Source organism: Esox lucius, chromosome 13 (assembly GCF_011004845.1).
Source record: "Esox lucius isolate fEsoLuc1 chromosome 13, fEsoLuc1.pri, whole genome shotgun sequence".
Classification (NCBI taxonomy): domain Eukaryota; kingdom Metazoa; phylum Chordata; class Actinopteri; order Esociformes; family Esocidae; genus Esox; species Esox lucius.
Window position 1 is genome coordinate 14409199 of NC_047581.1, and position 17910 is coordinate 14427108.

A 17910-nucleotide genomic window follows, 5' to 3' on the forward strand; every position below is an offset into this window, starting at 1 on the left:
GTGCCCCAGAAGCTGGCGGTTAAGCTCAGGGATCTGGGTCTCGACCCCGCTATGTGCAGATGGATCCTGAACATCCTGACGGGCAGACCCCAGGTGGTGCCGATGGGCAACGCCACCTCCTCCTCACTGACTCTCAGTACTGGTTCTCCCCAGGGCTGTGTTTTGAGCCGGCTTCTGTACTCTCTCTTCACCCACGACTGCCTGGCAACCTACGTCTCCAACACCATCATTAAGTTTGCAGACAACACCACCATCATAGGCCTGATCTCTGACAACGACGAGTCAGCCTATAGAGACGTAGTAAGGTCACTGACAGGATAACAACCTCCAGCTCAATATCAGCAAAATGAAGGAGAGGATTGTTGATCACAGGAAGCTGTGGCGGGGAGACCACACCCGCATACACATCAATGGGTCTGCAGTAGAGAGTTCACAACATCAGGTTTCTCGGGGTCATCATCAGTGATGACTTGACCTGGTCTCATCACTCTTACGTTGTGATTAAGGAGATTTGGCATGGATTCCAGGATACTCACCAACTTCTACAGATGCACTATTGAGAGTATCCTGACTGGCTGTGTCACCGCCTGGTATGGCAGCTTCACCGCCCTCAACCACAAAGCACTTCAGAGGGTGATGAAAACAGCAGAGAGCATCACAAGGCCTGACCTGCCATCCCTGCAAGATCTCTACACAGAGAGGTGTAGGAGGAGCAAACGGATCATTACAGATCCCAGCCACCCATGCCACAGACTGTTTACCAAGCAGCCGTCAGGCAGAAGGTACAGGCAGAAGGTTCAGTCCAAAACAAACAGGCTAAGGGACAGCTTCTTTCCTCAGGCTGTAAGGCTGCTCAACTCGGGAACCCATCTTCCGATCCATCCATAGTCCATGCACACCTGTCACTTTTACATTGCACTAAGGTTTTATAGTTATTATTGATGTGTTTTTGTATAGCGTTATTACTGATTGTGTTAATTTTTTTTAAACTTATAATTACTGTTACTTTTTAACTGCACTGTTGGGAGTAGGAAAACCAAGCATTTCATTACCGTAACTTGTTGTTGCAGATGACAAATAAACCTTTTGAGCTTTTAACTTTTTGAACATACCAACATACGCTAGGGTCGCAAGTAGCAGATCTGCTTACTCTACATACCATTTCTAAAGAAACAGCTGAAGACAGGTCTTTATGCCAGAGCTCCATTATTGTGGAATGATGTGCTGGTGAGAGACGGTGAACGATGCAGACGCCTCCTCAACCTTTGCGTGTTACTTAAGACTCAGCTCTTCTGTAGGTTCTATGATTAACTCTAGTCTGGCCCAGTGGTGTGAAGCAAAATATTATTTAAACCAATGTGGCCAAAAAAGGTTATGTGCTCTTTAAATACTCACCCATCTTTATTATCTGATTGAATGACAAATCTGTTGGAGTAGTACACTATGCTACTACCATCCGATTTTTGGTTGTGACTCATAGTTTATTTTATTTAGTGACTTACCGTTTCTATCTGTTATGCTGCCAAGTTTTTATTTGTCTGGTACAAACCTGTCTTACCACCTGATGTTTCCTTCCAGAAAACATCAATGCAATGGATTTCAGTTTTAGGATCTCCTGGGAGCCATATTTTCATATTACATGCATAAAATTTAAAGGACTCTGGTCTTGACAAATATTAGTACATAAATTGTACACCACCGAATGCAGTGAGACAGCATGTTGAATCTTTCAGTTACCCCTCAAGAAAGTAAAAACTAGGGATGAATGAAATAAACAATCTGCTATAACACCAGTTAGATAAAATAGCACATTTATTAAAAAGAGACAGCATTTATCAGCAGTTCTAACTTTGTAGATGTTATTTGTAGAGCCACAACTGAGTAAAGAGGGGGCATCTCAAATTACCATTAGTCCATCTGCTGCGTGAAGCCCTCCTCAGGGGTGAAAGAAATCAATAAGGAGAGTAGTATTACTTAATGGCCTTGATCTCTCTCTCACATTCACACTAATTCATTCATAGCCTGTGATTCATGACTGTGTGACTGCACAAGACTGTGTTTGCTGTCTGAATGTACCTCAGTAGGGATAATGGGAGAGTGGCTAAATTAATTCATGAAAGATTTACATATATGGCAGCAAGTATTTGGTTCTCATCTTAGGTGAATTAATGTAAGGTTAGCATTTTTGCAAACTAGAACAAAAAACAAAAATCAACCGTGCAATGAAGTAGTCAAAATCACACTAGAAAGAACCTCAAAGCAGATTATTGGTAAAGCACAAATGTATTAAAAATCAAGGCAACAAGGACTCAAAACAAAAATGACAACAAATGACAGACAAATGCGATGAATATAAACCAGGCAGTGCAAAATTTCACACCATTATAACCACATGGTAAAAAGTAAATCTGATCCTGAGGAAAAAAAAAAAGAAAAGAAATACAAAAATTATCTTTAATTATTATGTAAATCAAGATTAAAACCCACAATCATATTTAAATTATACAATAAATGTAAATAATTCCATACTTTGCAAATCTAAACCCTCTTGACTGCCAGCATAAACCTGGCAGTCAGTCAAGACCTTTTCTGTTCTACTTTGCCACCTCCATAATTCATAACCTTCCATAAGGCCACAAGGCAAAACAAAAAAACGATCACCTCAATAATATTTTGATGAGAAAATAACCACTATCACACTTCAATAAGTGATTGTACCTTACAGTATATACACACGCAACTGTCAAGATAAGCCAACAAAGGATTACGACTTTGGTGCTGAATTAAATTAACTTTTTTGCTGTTTTTCAAATAAGGAACAAAGGTGCTTCATCTTATGTACGGATTTTTTTTTTTTGATACGAAACACACACACAATCAAACAATCAGCTGACCAAGTATCATAACTGCCCTTACCTTGGCTGTTATTACCTGCATCACGGAACATGGACAGAGAAACCTCAGGAGTGATAGGGGATCTAAAACACCTGGATCATCTATTTGTCAAGTATTCAGCAAGTATGAAACCAATAACAAGTGAGTAGAGGCTTGGGGGAACATGTAAGACAAGTCAGCAAAATAGGCTGGTTAAAAGAGATGTCCTTCATGGATAGAGCTACGTTCCTGATAGAGGCAATTAGACATACACAAAAAAAACAATCTTGCAAATATGCAGCTACTGACTTCCAGGCTATCTGTGGGGAAGGATATAGGATGTGTTTCCAACACCTTAGAGTGCTGCAGTCCACTGTAAGGCAAGTTCTGGAAATGTATCAAAAAGGTGAGACCAAAAACAAACAAAAAAGAGACCTCCAGCAATTTCAAACAAAAACATGTTTCCTGGGCAAAAGCAATGTGAAAACAGTAAAGTACAGAAAATTATTATAAGCAAAATAGTGTTTTTTTTTTTTTTAAACAGCTGCAAACATCAAGGAGGTCTTTCAAGGAGTTGATCTTATGGTGTGTTTTGATGTCATCCCCCTGCTTGAGGAACAAGAGGCGCAATCGAGAACAAGAGAGAAAAAGCTCACCTCCTATTATTCATGAGGCACCGGAGACACCTATTGAAACATGCCTTTTGTTAATTACATTAGGCATCTAACGAGGCAAAAACAACACTGGAGTAAGAAATTCAATATCTTTCCAAGTAAAGATGGGGCAGAGGAAAAAAATCCAGACAGTGAAACATATATCCATATCCACTGAAAGGTGCACAGTGGATAAAGATACAATAAATCAAGGTAATGATAGATGCAAACTGCTGTTGCATGTGGATTTGACTGATATCTCCCAAATTAATAAGTGTGCTATATATAATAAAAATGTATTTCCTGGAACAATAATTCCAAATTGGCAAAAACAACAACTATCAAATCCATTCTATGAATGCCGTTAACAAGCTTTATGGTCAAGAGCCTGTTTTAATTTAGACTACCACGGACAATATTGGTTGGCTTTAGGAATATAGGTTTATCACTTCACTTGTAACCCTCAGGGTGGCTATGTAGTTAGAAATAAAATGATGAAAAAAAATTAAATGCAAAAAGTTAAATATCAGGATTTAAATAAAAATATTGTTTCATCTTGACAATACTGCCAAACTATTTTGTGCTATTTTGCTGCATCTGCTTTAAACCATTCCTCTTATATCTAAATGACACATTTTTAAATATGGATGCTGATTAGGGAATGCTTTATCACGACTCTAGTGAACATATGGCTACATGAGTATAAGCAATGCATACATAAACATAAGATCCACTGTACTCATCGTATCAGCCACTTAGTATGGTCATGTTGTTATTCCCTGGCATTGGACTGTTGCTTTTAATGCTTATTAAAACACCATATTATCTAGCTATAGATGGTTAGATGCTCAAAGAATGTCCTTTTCAAAATTAGGCCTTTTTGGGACATACTGAATTACATGCGTCGGCCCTTCCTGTTGTTAACCATTTTCATGACAAATTGCAACGGGATAAAACTCTGATAATTCTTTAAATCTTGACCTAGTACTAAATAATCACTAGAGCAGAAACATTGAGCTGAAAAAACAAACACAAAACACTCTTTGGTGAAACAAAAGGCATGCACAGTATTTAAATGAGTGGAAAAGGCAGTGACAACCATGTCAACTCAAAATATGTTCCTGATTTGGGACCTGTCCCACTCAAACATTTGTTAAATTGCCAGGTCCCTAACTATTCTCTCTGTAGCACAATCACTCTGAACTATTTCACAATCTTTCAGAGGTGGCTTCTCACAAGCTGCATCAAGAAAGTTGAAAACACAGCGATTAGAGGGTTTCATCAATGTGATTAAAAACCATGTAAACCCTCAAAAGGATTCAAACGCTCTTATGCTGGGAATGCATTGTGACGTGACGTCAGCCTCGACATTCAAGGTGTAACAAACCCGTTCACAGTGTAATCCCCTCAATGAAAATCAGATCACATGGATGCAAAAAGGTCTCCACAATTCTTCGACGACGCAATTGACCGGACTAATCAAGTATGCAAAAAAAACAAGAACCCAGAGTCATGGCAAATAAAATGATCAGCCCCCAACAAAAAATTATAAAATGAGCTGAGTTTGGTTAACATAAAAAATGTAATACAATCGACCTAATAAACTTTACTGTCCCATTTATATATCAGCTGATTGAATGTTTCCACCAGTGACAATATGTTTCTACAACTGAATCGATTATCAGCGAAAACACAGATTAAAACTGTGTTTTTTTTCCAGCACAACATTGTGGTAGTTGCATTAGATCTCGGGAATGTTGCTGCTTGCCTCGATAACATGGATACAGATTCTCTATCCTAAAATCTTGCCTCCCCAGTCTTAGACTTCAGTTTCTCTAGTCCTGGTGTTTGATAAAAGTACTTGCTAGTACAGATATTCACACTGATAGTCACATTGGAGGAAACTTGAATTGCTTAAGGAAACATCACATCATGACTATTTGTGATGGCGCAAAATAATTGTGAAACCCATCTTTGATTTGTGAAAACACATCAGCTTCCTTATAAAACATGAAACACATCAATGCTGTACAGAAAAGAGGCTGTGAGGCTGGAACAGTACAAACTTGTTAAAATTATTATGTGGTTTTCCTCAACATAATCTGGCATAAGCTTGTGTATAAAAGCTAAAACATAGTTTAACTTATAACACCAGAATGTTTGGAGATAATTAAGCACAGAATATAATGAAAATCTGCCCAAATTGCCAACCTTACAGTTTAAAGAATCAGTCTTTTTTTCATATGACCTGTATAATTAGACTAAACACGTGTCTGACTTCTGTTGATTAGCCAATCTGCATTCCTTTCACTTCAAGCCACACCTCATCCAAAGCCTTACTATTACTTTATAAAAAGGGACAGTCGATCACAATTCAGTCCCAGCCACATCCGACAAGACAAGACAAACCTGGTTTCAAAGTGGTAAATCCTGTCTCATGTCTATGCGACTTGGTAATGTGCAACATGGTGGAAATGTGTCAGATGTACAACACACACACACTCCCACATTCACTCCACCCCCTTCTCTCTGTGCGACCTTAAATTCAGTGAGGAAGGCCTTTTATTCTGTCGCCTGCCCTGCATTCCACATGTCTCTTTTGTCCTCTTATCACCATGGCTTTCGTGCTGTCTCCTGTTTGTATGCTTGCCTTTGCTTGTGTCTCTGATGTTACTTTGACCCCCCCCCCCCCCCCCCCCCCCCCCCCCCCGCCCGCCCCTTCACAGTCTCTTGTCCATCATGTTCCCCCCGTTCCCCTCTATCTAACGTTCTCACAGCCGACAGAGGCAGAAGAGTGTAGGGATGAACACTCCGAACGCCACCAGGATAGGAAACATGAGGCTGCTATTGTCGGCCGCATATGGGTTCGGTGTTCTGGGGCCTGACTGGACCCTGTACTTGGGAGCTGTTGAGGTACTCTTCTTACCACCCTCCTCTCCTGCCTCGATCTCCTCTTCTTCCTCCTCTTCAAGTTCTTCACGTTTCTCCAGTCCAGGGTGAGGCTGGAGTTTTGGTACATCTGAGACAAAAAAGAGGGGAAGGGATCATGCATTTAAGATACTGTAGGGTTATGTAAAAACATTTTTTAAAATAAAAGAACTGTTCTTGTGTTCAATAACACCTTAACCAACACCAAGAAGGACTAAGAAGGCAGCAAAATGCGCCAGTGTAAAGTATGTCACAATAAAAGGAGCTGTGTTGAATGCATTACCGAAAGAGGAAGCTAAGTGAACTGCAGTAACAGCAGCTGACATTCAAAACAACTTCAGTTTTCCGCATGGACTAGTATTTTATCTTTACTTTGGGTATACTAGTTCTAAAACGCTAAAAAGAAATAAATATGATGTATATAAATGTCCAATATTTTATGGAAAGTTAAATAATGACTACACATTTTGTTAGTAGTTTTATCACAGACACTGGAGTGAAACATGATGAGAGGGATTTCAGTTCCCCTAAACTGAAATTGTTTGCCGAGGTGCTTTGAGGAGAATATGACCATGCCTATATCTGACACCAATGGAAGACAGCGAGGTTGCAGCTTTTACATTTTAATATTTATAGACTGGCTTCTATTGCCAAATAGAAGTATGCATTTCAAACACACCCAATAAAAACCTATCATAGACTGTTTACTGTTTTTATCATTGTGGGAGCCTAACCCATACATGGAAATCCATATTCCCATTTTCCTAGCCCTCAACCTACAGTGGGAGAACAAATATTTGATACACTGCCGATTTCGCAGGTTTTCCCACAAAGCATGTAGAAGTCTATAATTTTTATCATAGGTACTCTTCAAATGTGAGTGACGGAATCTAAAACAAAAATCCAGAAAATCACATTATGATTTTTAAGTAATTAATTTGCATTTTATTGCATGACGTATTTGATACATCAGAAAAGCAGAACTCAATATTCGGTACAGAAACCTTTGTTTGCATTTTACAGAGATCATACATTTCCTGTAGTTCTTGACCAGGTTTGCACACACTGCAGCAAGGATTTTGGCCCACTCCTCCATACAGACCTTCTACAGATCCTTCAGGTTTCGGGGCTGTCGCTGGACAATACGGACTTTCAGCTCCCTCCAAAGATTTTCTATTGGGTTCAGGTCTGGAGACTGGCTAGGCTACTCCAGGACCTTGAGATGCTTCTTATGGAGGGAAAGAGGTTGTTGGCCAAGATCTCGCGATACATGGCCCCATCCATCCTCCCCTCAATACGGTGCAGTCGTCCTGTCCCCTTTGCAGAAAAGCATCCCCAAAGAATTATGTTTCCAACTCCATGCTTCGTGGTTGGGATGGTGTTCTTGTGTGTTACTAATGGTATTCTTTGAGACTGTGGTCCCAGCTCTCTTCAGGTCATTGACCAGGTCCTGCCGTGTAGTTCTGGGCTGATCCCTCACCTTCCTCATGATCATTGATGCCCCACGAGGTGAAATCTTGCATGGAGCCCCAGACCGAGGGAGACTGACCGTCATCTTGAACTTCTTTCATTTTCTAATAATTGCGCCAACAGTTGTTGCCTTCTCACCAAGCTGCTTGCCTATTGTCCTGTAGTCCATCCCAGCCTTGTGCAGGTCTACAATTTTATCCCTGATGTCCTTACACAGCTCTCTGGTTTAGGCCATTGTGGAGAGGTTGGAGTCTGTTTGATTGAGTGTGTGGTCAGGTATCTTTTATAAAGTTAACGAGTTCAAACAGGTGCAGTTAATACAGGTAATGAGTGGAGAACAAGAGGGCTTCTTAAAGAAAAACTAACAGGTCTGTGAGAGCCGGAATTCTTACTGGTTGGTAGGTGATCAAATACTTATGTCATGCAATAAAATGCAAATTAATTATTAAAAAAAATCATACAAATGTGATTTTCTGGACATTTTATTAAAATTACAGACCTCTACATGCTTTGTAAGTAGGGAAACCTGTAAAATCGGCAGTGTATCAAATACTTCTCCCCACTGTAACCCTTAAACCTAACCATACTCTTTCCCAAACCTTCTAAACTTAACCTAGTGATAAAGCCTAACCCCAACCTAAACTAGTCATGCCTAAACTTAAAAGTAACCAAACAACTGGTTTTATTTAAGTTAGATTGCCAGTGGTCTCAATTTGCAGATTGTCCCATGTAAAGTCGAATCATGTACTGTAAAATTGCTTGGAAATGGCTTTGTACCCCCTCCCAGACTCATGGGCCTCAGATAAGTCTCTTGATCTTGGCATGATGTGACACCACACACCCACATGGGTAAGACCAAACCAGAACAAGTTTCTTATCTCTGTGGAAGGATGGAAAAAACCTACAAACTAGAAATTTTTGGTACATTTGATTTTAATGTGTTCAAATACGTTAAAAAAAAAAAAGACTACTTTCCAGGGGGTGTACTTGTTCACAATTTTGTAAACGCAGATGTTTTAGTTAAAAGGCTCTACTGAACGTCATCAAAAGGCATTGCAATTAATTAGGACCTGACTTGAGAGGTGTTGCTTTTAGACAATAGTTAAAACCGTCACTCAAATCCTTTTTGTTGTTTTACACTGTGCATTACCTAACATTATTTGTTTAAGTCCTGAAAAAAGTTTATTCTCTCATAATTCTACAATATTCAATTAGTTAAAATTAGCGAAGTATCATCCAATGCACATTCTGACAGGCCCTTCTACTTCCCATCACACTGCTAGCACCATGGGAAGAATTCACCAGACCACTGAGCATAGATACTGGGGGGGGATCACTGTTGTGTGCTCACATTAAGTCTAAAACTGTCTCCAAATCGTTCCTATTCATTTTTCATGATGTTGCATATGCTTTTAATGTGTCTTCTGAAAGGAGCAATTTAGGTCAATCATACAGGCCAATTTCCAAAAGTATAAGGAGTTAAACGCATTTGTCTCACCATCCAATGTCCCTTTCATCACGTATAGAGCACAGACCTTGGGGTTGTCATAATAACCCTGAGAAAACACGGGGTCGTTATCAGTTTACAGCAGAGATAAAGCCACGGGTCAAATGAAAACCATGAAAAACAGTTGTATCATCAGTTGCAAAATTGAAGCGCTAAAGACAGAAAACATTGAAGAAATAGCAGGTCAACTTTACATGACTGTTGTTCAGATTTAAACACACACTTTAAAAGTTTCAAAAAAGGAAACAAATAAATACACCGAACACTGACCCTTTTAAGTATCCACTCACCTTGACGAATTCCACAGTGAGCTTTCCGTTAAAGGTGGACACCTCCCCCTGGACACTGAGCTTACCTCGGCGTATGGAAAAGGGCACTATCTCATCATGAGCTGTACTGTGACCCACCCGATCAAAAATATCCAGGTCTTTCACCACCACATGGTCATTAAGACGCACATCAAATACCTGTAGACAGGATCAGGCAGTTTTGTAACTAGAAAACACAATAGGAAATGTTTTACCCAATGTGTACAGGTTTGTAAAATGTGTATATTCATATATTACTAAACAATTCACTACCACAATCCGTAGGTAACATTTTAGGGGACTGTCAAGGTCATCTACATTCATCATTCTTTTGCTACCAAATAATAACATTACAATGAATTACTTTAACGATTGTACTGAAGGTGGAGTTGTACCTTCTGCTGAGACTGAGCAAAGTAGACCTCTGCATACTTCATTACTAGTATATAATCTCCTTCCTCACGAATCGGCACCTCATAGCCAAAAGTATCCTCATTGTAGCGTTCTGTCTGGTAGAGAATCTGGTCCTCAGGACTTGAGCGCAGAATGGGCAGACGCATTCCATAATCTGAAGCTAGAGGAAAACATTTTACATTTCAAAGCAAGTCACATTTGGATCCAACATATTGTTCACATCTACCGGAAGAGTTTAGAGAAGTCTATACAGATTCTGGATAAGGGCTTTTTAAAGATGGAAACTTGCTGCCTAACAATATCTCGGCATTTCCTAGACAGTGGTTTGGCATGTGAGATGAGTTGTACCTCTGTCAAGACTTTCTGCATAACTGTCTGGTTTCTAGTTCTAGACAGACCCATTTAGAATGTTGTTTTCCTGGGGTTGATAGTGAAAATTTTTGAAATATTGCATCAGAATGACCAGATATCATCAGTCAGGATTGGCCAAGTTAACACAGTTTAACCAAGCCTACAGTCTTTTTCACTAATAAAGACAACAGATAATAAAGACTAAAGACTAATAAAGACAAACTGGTCTCTTACAGAGACCAGTTAGTGAAAACAAGATTACAGTGGTGCTTAGAACCAAAGAAAATACTGGAACATTCAATTCAACCATGCTGTACGGACTGACCAATTTGAAAAATAAAACAGGGATTGTTGGGTTGTGTTAAGGAGTGACATAAGTTCTTCAAGGAATTGGTACTGGGGTACCAAAGTAAAAAAAGTTTGATGTGTGCTTCAGTATTCATACTGCAAACCACCAATTGTATCTCATTGCAAGGCTGTAATTTGGGATTGGATCTTGAGGGTTAGAAGTTCATTAAAGTAATCCGAACTTGTTATGATGTTCCTGGAACCACTGAAAAAAACCTGCCTTGTGGTATAGCAAATCATCTTGCCGGAAGTATCCATGTGACGAAAGATAAACCCTAGTCTGGATGGGATACACTTGGTCATCTAAGTTCAGATACAATGCAGAGTTTCAATGTTGTTCTATTGGTATCAAGGGATGGAACACTTGTGAGGAAAACCTTCCCCACAACATTTTAGGTGACTTGGTCACCTACTATAAAGACCAGAATGCACGAAGTTTCATACAGACTGAAAATATAAAGTCTGTAGTCCAAACATATATTCCGACTGTCAATTGGAACATGACCCAACTTTATTTTTTGATACTCAGGTTAATCACATGCATTATTCTTAAACTGTCAAAAAATATATCATAACAACTGGATGGGAGCTACTGTAAAATTGTACTTTGAATAAAAAAATAATAAAATGTGTTGCCATTGCTTGATTTGTATTTCTTTGACTGTTGGGTCATTTTCGAGGGAGGAGTTTAACAAAAATGCCTGAATACACTAAGAACTGAGTCGTCATTGGGTTAACTAGGTTACATTGCGGAAGTGAAAACCATGCATGAGTTGATAAGCTTGAACGATCACTGGGAAATGACACCTGAAACCATGATCACGCTCCGCTAGAAAATAACTTAAGGCAAAGGCCCCCCAGAGTAGCTCGTTTCACTCATATAACTGGTTAGTTAGCTTCCAAACAAATTGAACAGTCACATGGGAAACTCTGTACAGCAGTATGTATAGCTAAAAAGGTACAGTAGGTTAGCTAATACATTTCGATGGCCCAGCCATGCCAACACAGACTCACCTTTTCCAAGTTTTCCTTCCAAAGGATCCTTCTTGAAATGTATGCCATGCATGTCTGTATGAGCTTCCCCGCCTGCGTTCACTGCCCAAATAACTCGTTCGGCAAGGCTTGGGCCCCCGCCATCAGCCAAACAGTGTTCAGCCAGCAGCGACAACACCGCCACGAACAGCCCGATGACCAAAGGCACCGTTACCCGCTCCATTGCCATACAGCTTGTTACAAGCAGACACACAGCAGTTGGCCCAAGGAAACTGTGTGAGAGAGGGCATCAATTGTAGCTTGCAAGCAAGCTAGCTAGCATAAATGACAGCACAAACACTCACACCCACTTACTCCCCAGATAAGGTAGTCATATATTTAGCAAGCTAGCAAGTTAGCTAGCTAACCATCTGGCTAAGTTGAAATGATCTATCAGTGAATGATCAATATTGCAGCCAGTAAACGTCGGCTAGCTAGAATATACAATCAGTTGTGCTTGCTCTAAACTTTGCTAACAAAAATGTAAAATGCTAAATAAAAAGCCTAGTTGGCCTTTAATACAAGCTACATTTGGTTAGCTAGCTACCTAGCTAGTTACCTGTCTAGCCTGTTCGCTATCTTGGGCTTGCTAGCAAGCTGACTTCCTCTTGCTCTGTCGCCAACGCTCCCAGCAACTGTAGCTTGCGGAATATTACGGTTTCTTACATTGAAAAATCCTTGGTGAAACTTTTAATGTTTCCAGTAAATGTCTATCGAATACCGGCAGTCCAGACAACAATCTACACTGCAGTTCTAATCGACAGTAATGACCGTTTGTTTAGTCTTACTGTTAATATGACTGACATTAATTTCCATAGAGGTACACAGTGGATGAAAGCCGAAGCAGTTGCAGGTTGCAGGCTGAAGAGAGAAAGAGGGTGTGAACTAACATGCTGGTTCACTGTAGAGGGTGTGGGCGACTGAAGAGACACCCAATCACATGGTACGATTTGTGGACATGTATAGAAAGTTAAGCATATTCATGGTAAATGCATTGGTTTCTCACGAATCAGTTTATTAAAACCGTTACTGTATACCTCAGCGCCAAACTGAAGTATATCAACTTTCACTTCTGAACTGAAGGTTTGGTTGAGGTGCAACCCACTTTGCAAAACGCGGAAGATGACCACACAGTCATCTCGGGATGTAGTCGATAGTAGTACGCATTTTAACATAATGGCAGTTTGTAATTGTGTATTCGAAGAGTAAATTTAGACATTAGCGTTTTTAGGTGTTTACGTACCCTACAGATGTTGTGCCGAGCAGAATATATTCTCTCACAGACATAAACTTATCGAGAACATTGTTACGAAGATAATGCTACCGGTACGTCTTAAAACACATTCACTTGCAATTTTGAATATGATAATGGTGCTAATAGAATATGGACGACTTGGAACAAACAATTTACAAAAGCTTGGCCAATCAGTACAGTCCAACGCAGCGCGCTTGCAGTGCACTCTGGGTTTGTCAAAAAGAATGAATGAACCAACAAAGATACCGCCCACTAACATCTGACACTTGGATTTCATGAGTGCTCTCTCTCGCCTAAGAACGGCGATGATTAAATTCCAGCTTTTGATACCCCAATATTGGCACAGCAACACAAACTGTAGTCTCCACAATATCTCTATTAAATATACATATACTGATTGGTCCCTATTTTGACTCCTTGGTCCTAAATATAGTGTTGCTGGAGTGCCAATATTTTATTACTATAAAAGTAAATAAAATTATGTATTTATTGATTTGCATTTTATATATATATATATATATATATATATATATATACATGATTTAGAAAGGCAAAATAAACGGTACATTCTGGAAAAAGGTTTTCATTTTACATGATTTAGAAAGGCAAAATAAATGGTAATTTCTGGAAAAAGGTATTCATATCCTTGTATATAAAATTCAAGATATCCTTAGATTTTCAAGCATACATTTTGAGTTATCTAATGTTTTGACTCACAACCACCAACAGCTGAATGTGAACACAGGCAAACAAATGATTTCCAAATTATTATTTGGCTGGAATGGGATTGCTGGAACAGAATTGGCTGGAAAGTAGCAGCATGCTCCAAAAATTATAAATTGACATTCCACTGGCACTGAGCTGTCTGACTTGTTAAATAACTCTTAGAAGCCTCATTAGCATACACAAAATGTTTATAGGGGACAAAACCTTTGCAACTTTAAGGTGACACAACTAGTGCAACTTTAATGTGTCGGCAGCAAATGGAAGTCATGACTGGTTATTCCTAGTCTGAGTGCTTGTAAACACAACATTCCTAATTCAAATATTGTGATAAATTCCATAAAATATTTTATCTTGAAGGCCAATAGTAGCCTACAAATAGTAGCCTACTAAATCCAATACTGTTTTACAGATTACTGTAAATACTGTTTTACAGATTACTGTTTTTTTTTCCATTACTCCCCAGCCCTGATCATAGGTCTCCAATTATCTAATGACTGAGGATAGTTCTCAGGTTTCAGGGTTAAAGGGATGAAACTTTATTTAATGGATGCGCATATTTATTTATTTCTATACACTTGGTGTACAGACCATGGGGATTTACCATTATAACTTGAATGAATGGCATCTGAAATCTTAAACATGCTCCTCCCCACAAACTGCCTTTAACACCTCTGTTCTGTTTGGAATTACATTTTTACTCTTTACAGAAAAAGTCTGGCTTTAACACTGTCAAAATTATAATGACATTATTTTGCATTAAAGGAGAAGACAGAGAAAGATATCTGAGGGGCTGTTATGCTTAACAGATAATTACTCTACATTTAAAATACTATGAAAAATACATTTAATCATATTCAGCTTCCAATACCCCTGTATCGCTTACAAGGATATATATACACTTTAAGACAGATAAATATTATCTGATAATGGTGAGCAGGAAATCCTCTCTCACCACGAGTCCCTAGATATTTCCTTTGCATATCTAATATTTGGCAGTTTTAAGGCACTTACTATGAATTTACTAGCTATGAAGGTTGCATTTTCCAGTTTCAACATTAAAGTCCACCTTCCTTCATATGAGGATTTTCAACACCATCACCTTTGAATTTATTTAGAATCACATAATGTCACAAAAATGTTTCTTGTAAAAATATGTATTTTTACAGAAGAAATAAAGTTCTTTCCTCTTTATGGTCCCTCTGACCTCTAGCATTCAAGGAGATAATGTGAAGACTACTATATTTAATTCTGAAATCAATAATAAAAAAGAATAAAAAAAAGACAAACTGAAAGAAATTTGGAAGCTGCAGAGATAGCATGTAACAATATTTGATCCACAAGCCAATGTCACTGACATCCATTTGTTTACCAACAGTGAAGGCTAATGGGCCACAAAATGTTGCCTTCTCATCCTTTTGCCTTTTCCACCATGGACCATGCCTTCTCCAGGGAAAATGTATTTTGGATGCACAGGTGATTTCCCTCTAAAACGTTCCTCCTTCTCACCACACAATGTCACTGTAGAACCTCATAATGAACTGCAAGATTATTAACCTTGGGATCCTCTCTCGTCTGATCAATTCAATAAGATCTTTGCCAGGGTCTTGATAACAAGGTTTTAGGTTTCCACCAACTTCAGTAGTGAGCTTTTGCTAGTGGTAGTGGACCAACGTCTTCCTCATCCTTGATTGAGATAGCTTTAGTACTCGGTCTGCAGAGGCAATTATTCAATGTTAGCCATGCTAGCCATTAGATTCTTTAACCTTCTCTTAACCTTCCACAATCTCTTTTTGTGACTGTACCACTAATCCCTCAATATATATTTCTCTTGTGAGACAATTATAAAATATTGTTGTTCTACCAAAAGAAAGCACTATGCTTATCTCCATAGCTCCATAGTTTTTGCCTGAGACCAAAACTAAGGCTCAACCAAATAGAACAATGTTGTCTTGGTCCCTAATGTAAAATATCTATGCAGACCCTGAAATATCAGTAACACCTGGGTTACTATAGCTTCTATGGCAACAAACTCATAAACCTGCCCATTTTTACAATTTGTCTTATTAAAAGTAAATTATAATTGTAATCTTAACCATAAACATATTGTTAACCCTAATGCCTAACATTACATTCAAAATTACCCCAAGAATCTTGTTCATTCCATAAATCAATGTTTCTCAATCCTGCTCCTGGGCAGCCCTCTGCCCTTCATGTTTTAGATCTCTCCCTGCTCTGTCAAACCTGATTCAAATGATCAGCTCATTATCAAGTCCTTCATGAGCTATATCAGGTAGCGATGGCCATTCGAGGCTTCATTACTGTTCTTCTAGCAGCAGGATATTATTCTAGCCGTGCTAAATCGGATTTTATTTTCCAAAATAAAAGCCATCATTGAAATATATAAGGCAGAATAGTTAACAATCTAGTCTGTACATTTTATGTTTAATGTCCGTTCCAATGTTATTCTTGTCTGTTCTTTTTCACAGACTATATTGTTAACTATATTGCCTTAAGAATTTCAATGATGGCTTTTATTGTGATAAAGAAAATCTGAGTGCTGCCAGCATAATATCCTGCTGCTAAAATAAGGCTAATGAAGCCTTTAATGGCCATCACTAACATCAGGTATGTTAGGGCAGGGAGAGATCTAAAACATGCAGGGCAGGGGGGCGCCCAGGAGCAGGGTTGAGAAACACTGCCCTAAAATAAACAAGAAACCAGGCCTAGTTCAGCTGGCACGTAAAAAATAAAAGCTAACACCTTGGGATTCAAACCCAGATGTCCCACATGAAAGGCTGTGTTGTTAACCACTACACCACAGAGCTGTACATTTGCTGGGAGTCAGTATAGCCTCTTCCACATGAGAGGCATTGTCTTTAACCACTACGCCACGGCATTAGACATTTCAGCAGTCGCTTGACTCCATTGAGGATTGTGTTAAACTGATTAACATTTCTTACTATGTTTACCTCCACCACAAATAGCATCTATAAACTGTATTGCTTTTTCCACTGGCCGTTTTAACAGCTTATTAGTCAGTAATAGGCTTACTAGTATCTATTAACTTCCTAGGAATAATCATTAGAATCAAGCAATTGCTAGCGAGACTGAAGATGAACTATTCCATGCCAGAAACAGTCGCAATATAACCGTATACAGTTTCAGCCAGCTAAGTTTTCGTCAATACGGAATAATTCACAATGTGTACTTTGCTTCCCCTGCAAGGAGATACGAAGTCACAAAATGCATACATCTGTCGACACATCTGCAATGCATCGACATTCTCTTCTGATGTCTCAGCAACATGTTTTCAATATGCACATTCTAACCTACACATTCACTACGCATTTGACATGTAAGCTAAATGTTTGTGTGGCTATGAGTTTATTTATTGCTTGAAACAATGCTTGGGTGCATTGCTTTCTTTAAAAAAACAATTTGTCCAGTTCAAGGTGTTGGCTTTGGCTTGGCGAAACCACTCCACAGTAGGAGTGGGAGTGTTGGACTTTGAGACATTTTCCCACATGCACATCTTGCAAAACCGTTTTGCGTCTTATCACACGGTTTGCTTAACCACACACACAAACACTGGTGGTGAATGCATTCCCTGGTCAACAACGACAATGGAACTCACAGGCACTCGACCTACCACAAAGATGTGCTGGATGGCAATGTGATACAGAAAGGACAAAGTGTCTGGGCCTGGCTGGGGTGCCTCAAGGCATCTCTATGCGCCCGGGGGCCACAGCCGGGGCCGGACCGTGGGGATGCCTCTATTTTCTGTTCTCCACAAGCAGAGGCAGCTGCACATTGTTGTCTCTGATTGGGGACCTTATTTAAGTTGCTCCTGTTCTCTAGTTGGTTGGTCATTGTTTGCACTGTTTGTGCTTATGCTATGGTTTGTGGTGCACTGTTGTTTTTGTTGCTGGAAAGAACATTAAAAGGAATGATTCTCTTCCATGTGGCTGTGAGACAGTACTACCTCACTGGCTATGGTTTGTTTTCTCAAATGTGTTCCAACATTTTATATGTGAATTGATGCTG

The 17910-nt window shown here is 39.2% G+C and overlaps 1 protein-coding gene across 5 annotated transcripts; it reads right to left on the bottom strand.

The window, feature by feature from the left end:
- Positions 1-6244: 6244 nt before the first annotated feature.
- Positions 6245-13269, bottom strand: mlec (malectin). 5 transcript variants are annotated; one of them, XM_020052877.3, is made up of 6 exons: positions 13129-13269; positions 11868-12118; positions 10136-10314; positions 9723-9899; positions 9424-9481; positions 6245-6546 (listed from the first exon to the last, which is right to left on the bottom strand). In XM_020052877.3, the coding sequence occupies exons 1-6, from the start codon at positions 13170-13172 to the stop codon at positions 6299-6301; spliced, it is 957 nt and encodes a 318-aa protein (XP_019908436.1). In that variant the 5' UTR covers positions 13173-13269; the 3' UTR covers positions 6245-6298. The 5 variants fall into 5 exon arrangements, with proteins under 5 accessions (XP_019908436.1, XP_010874650.1, XP_010874649.1 ...); XM_010876348.5 differs by lacking the exon at positions 13129-13269 and adding an exon at positions 12690-13079; XM_010876347.5 differs by lacking the exon at positions 13129-13269 and adding an exon at positions 12674-13079.
- Between the last annotated feature and the right edge of the window lie 4641 nt (positions 13270-17910).

Bases quoted from the DNA above. Each gene is read 5' to 3' on its own strand.
- mlec (XM_020052877.3), bottom strand. From the start codon at position 13,172: ATGTCTGTGAGAGAATATATTCTGCTCGGCACAACATCTGTAGG. The intron at 10,315-11,867 runs GTGAGTCTGTGT...GTTTTCCTCTAG, and splicing joins GGAAGGAAAACTTGGAAAAG to CTTCAGATTATGGAATGCGT. The intron at 6,547-9,423 runs GTGAGACAAATG...TTTTTGTCTCAG, and splicing joins GATGAAAGGGACATTGGATG to ATGTACCAAAACTCCAGCCT.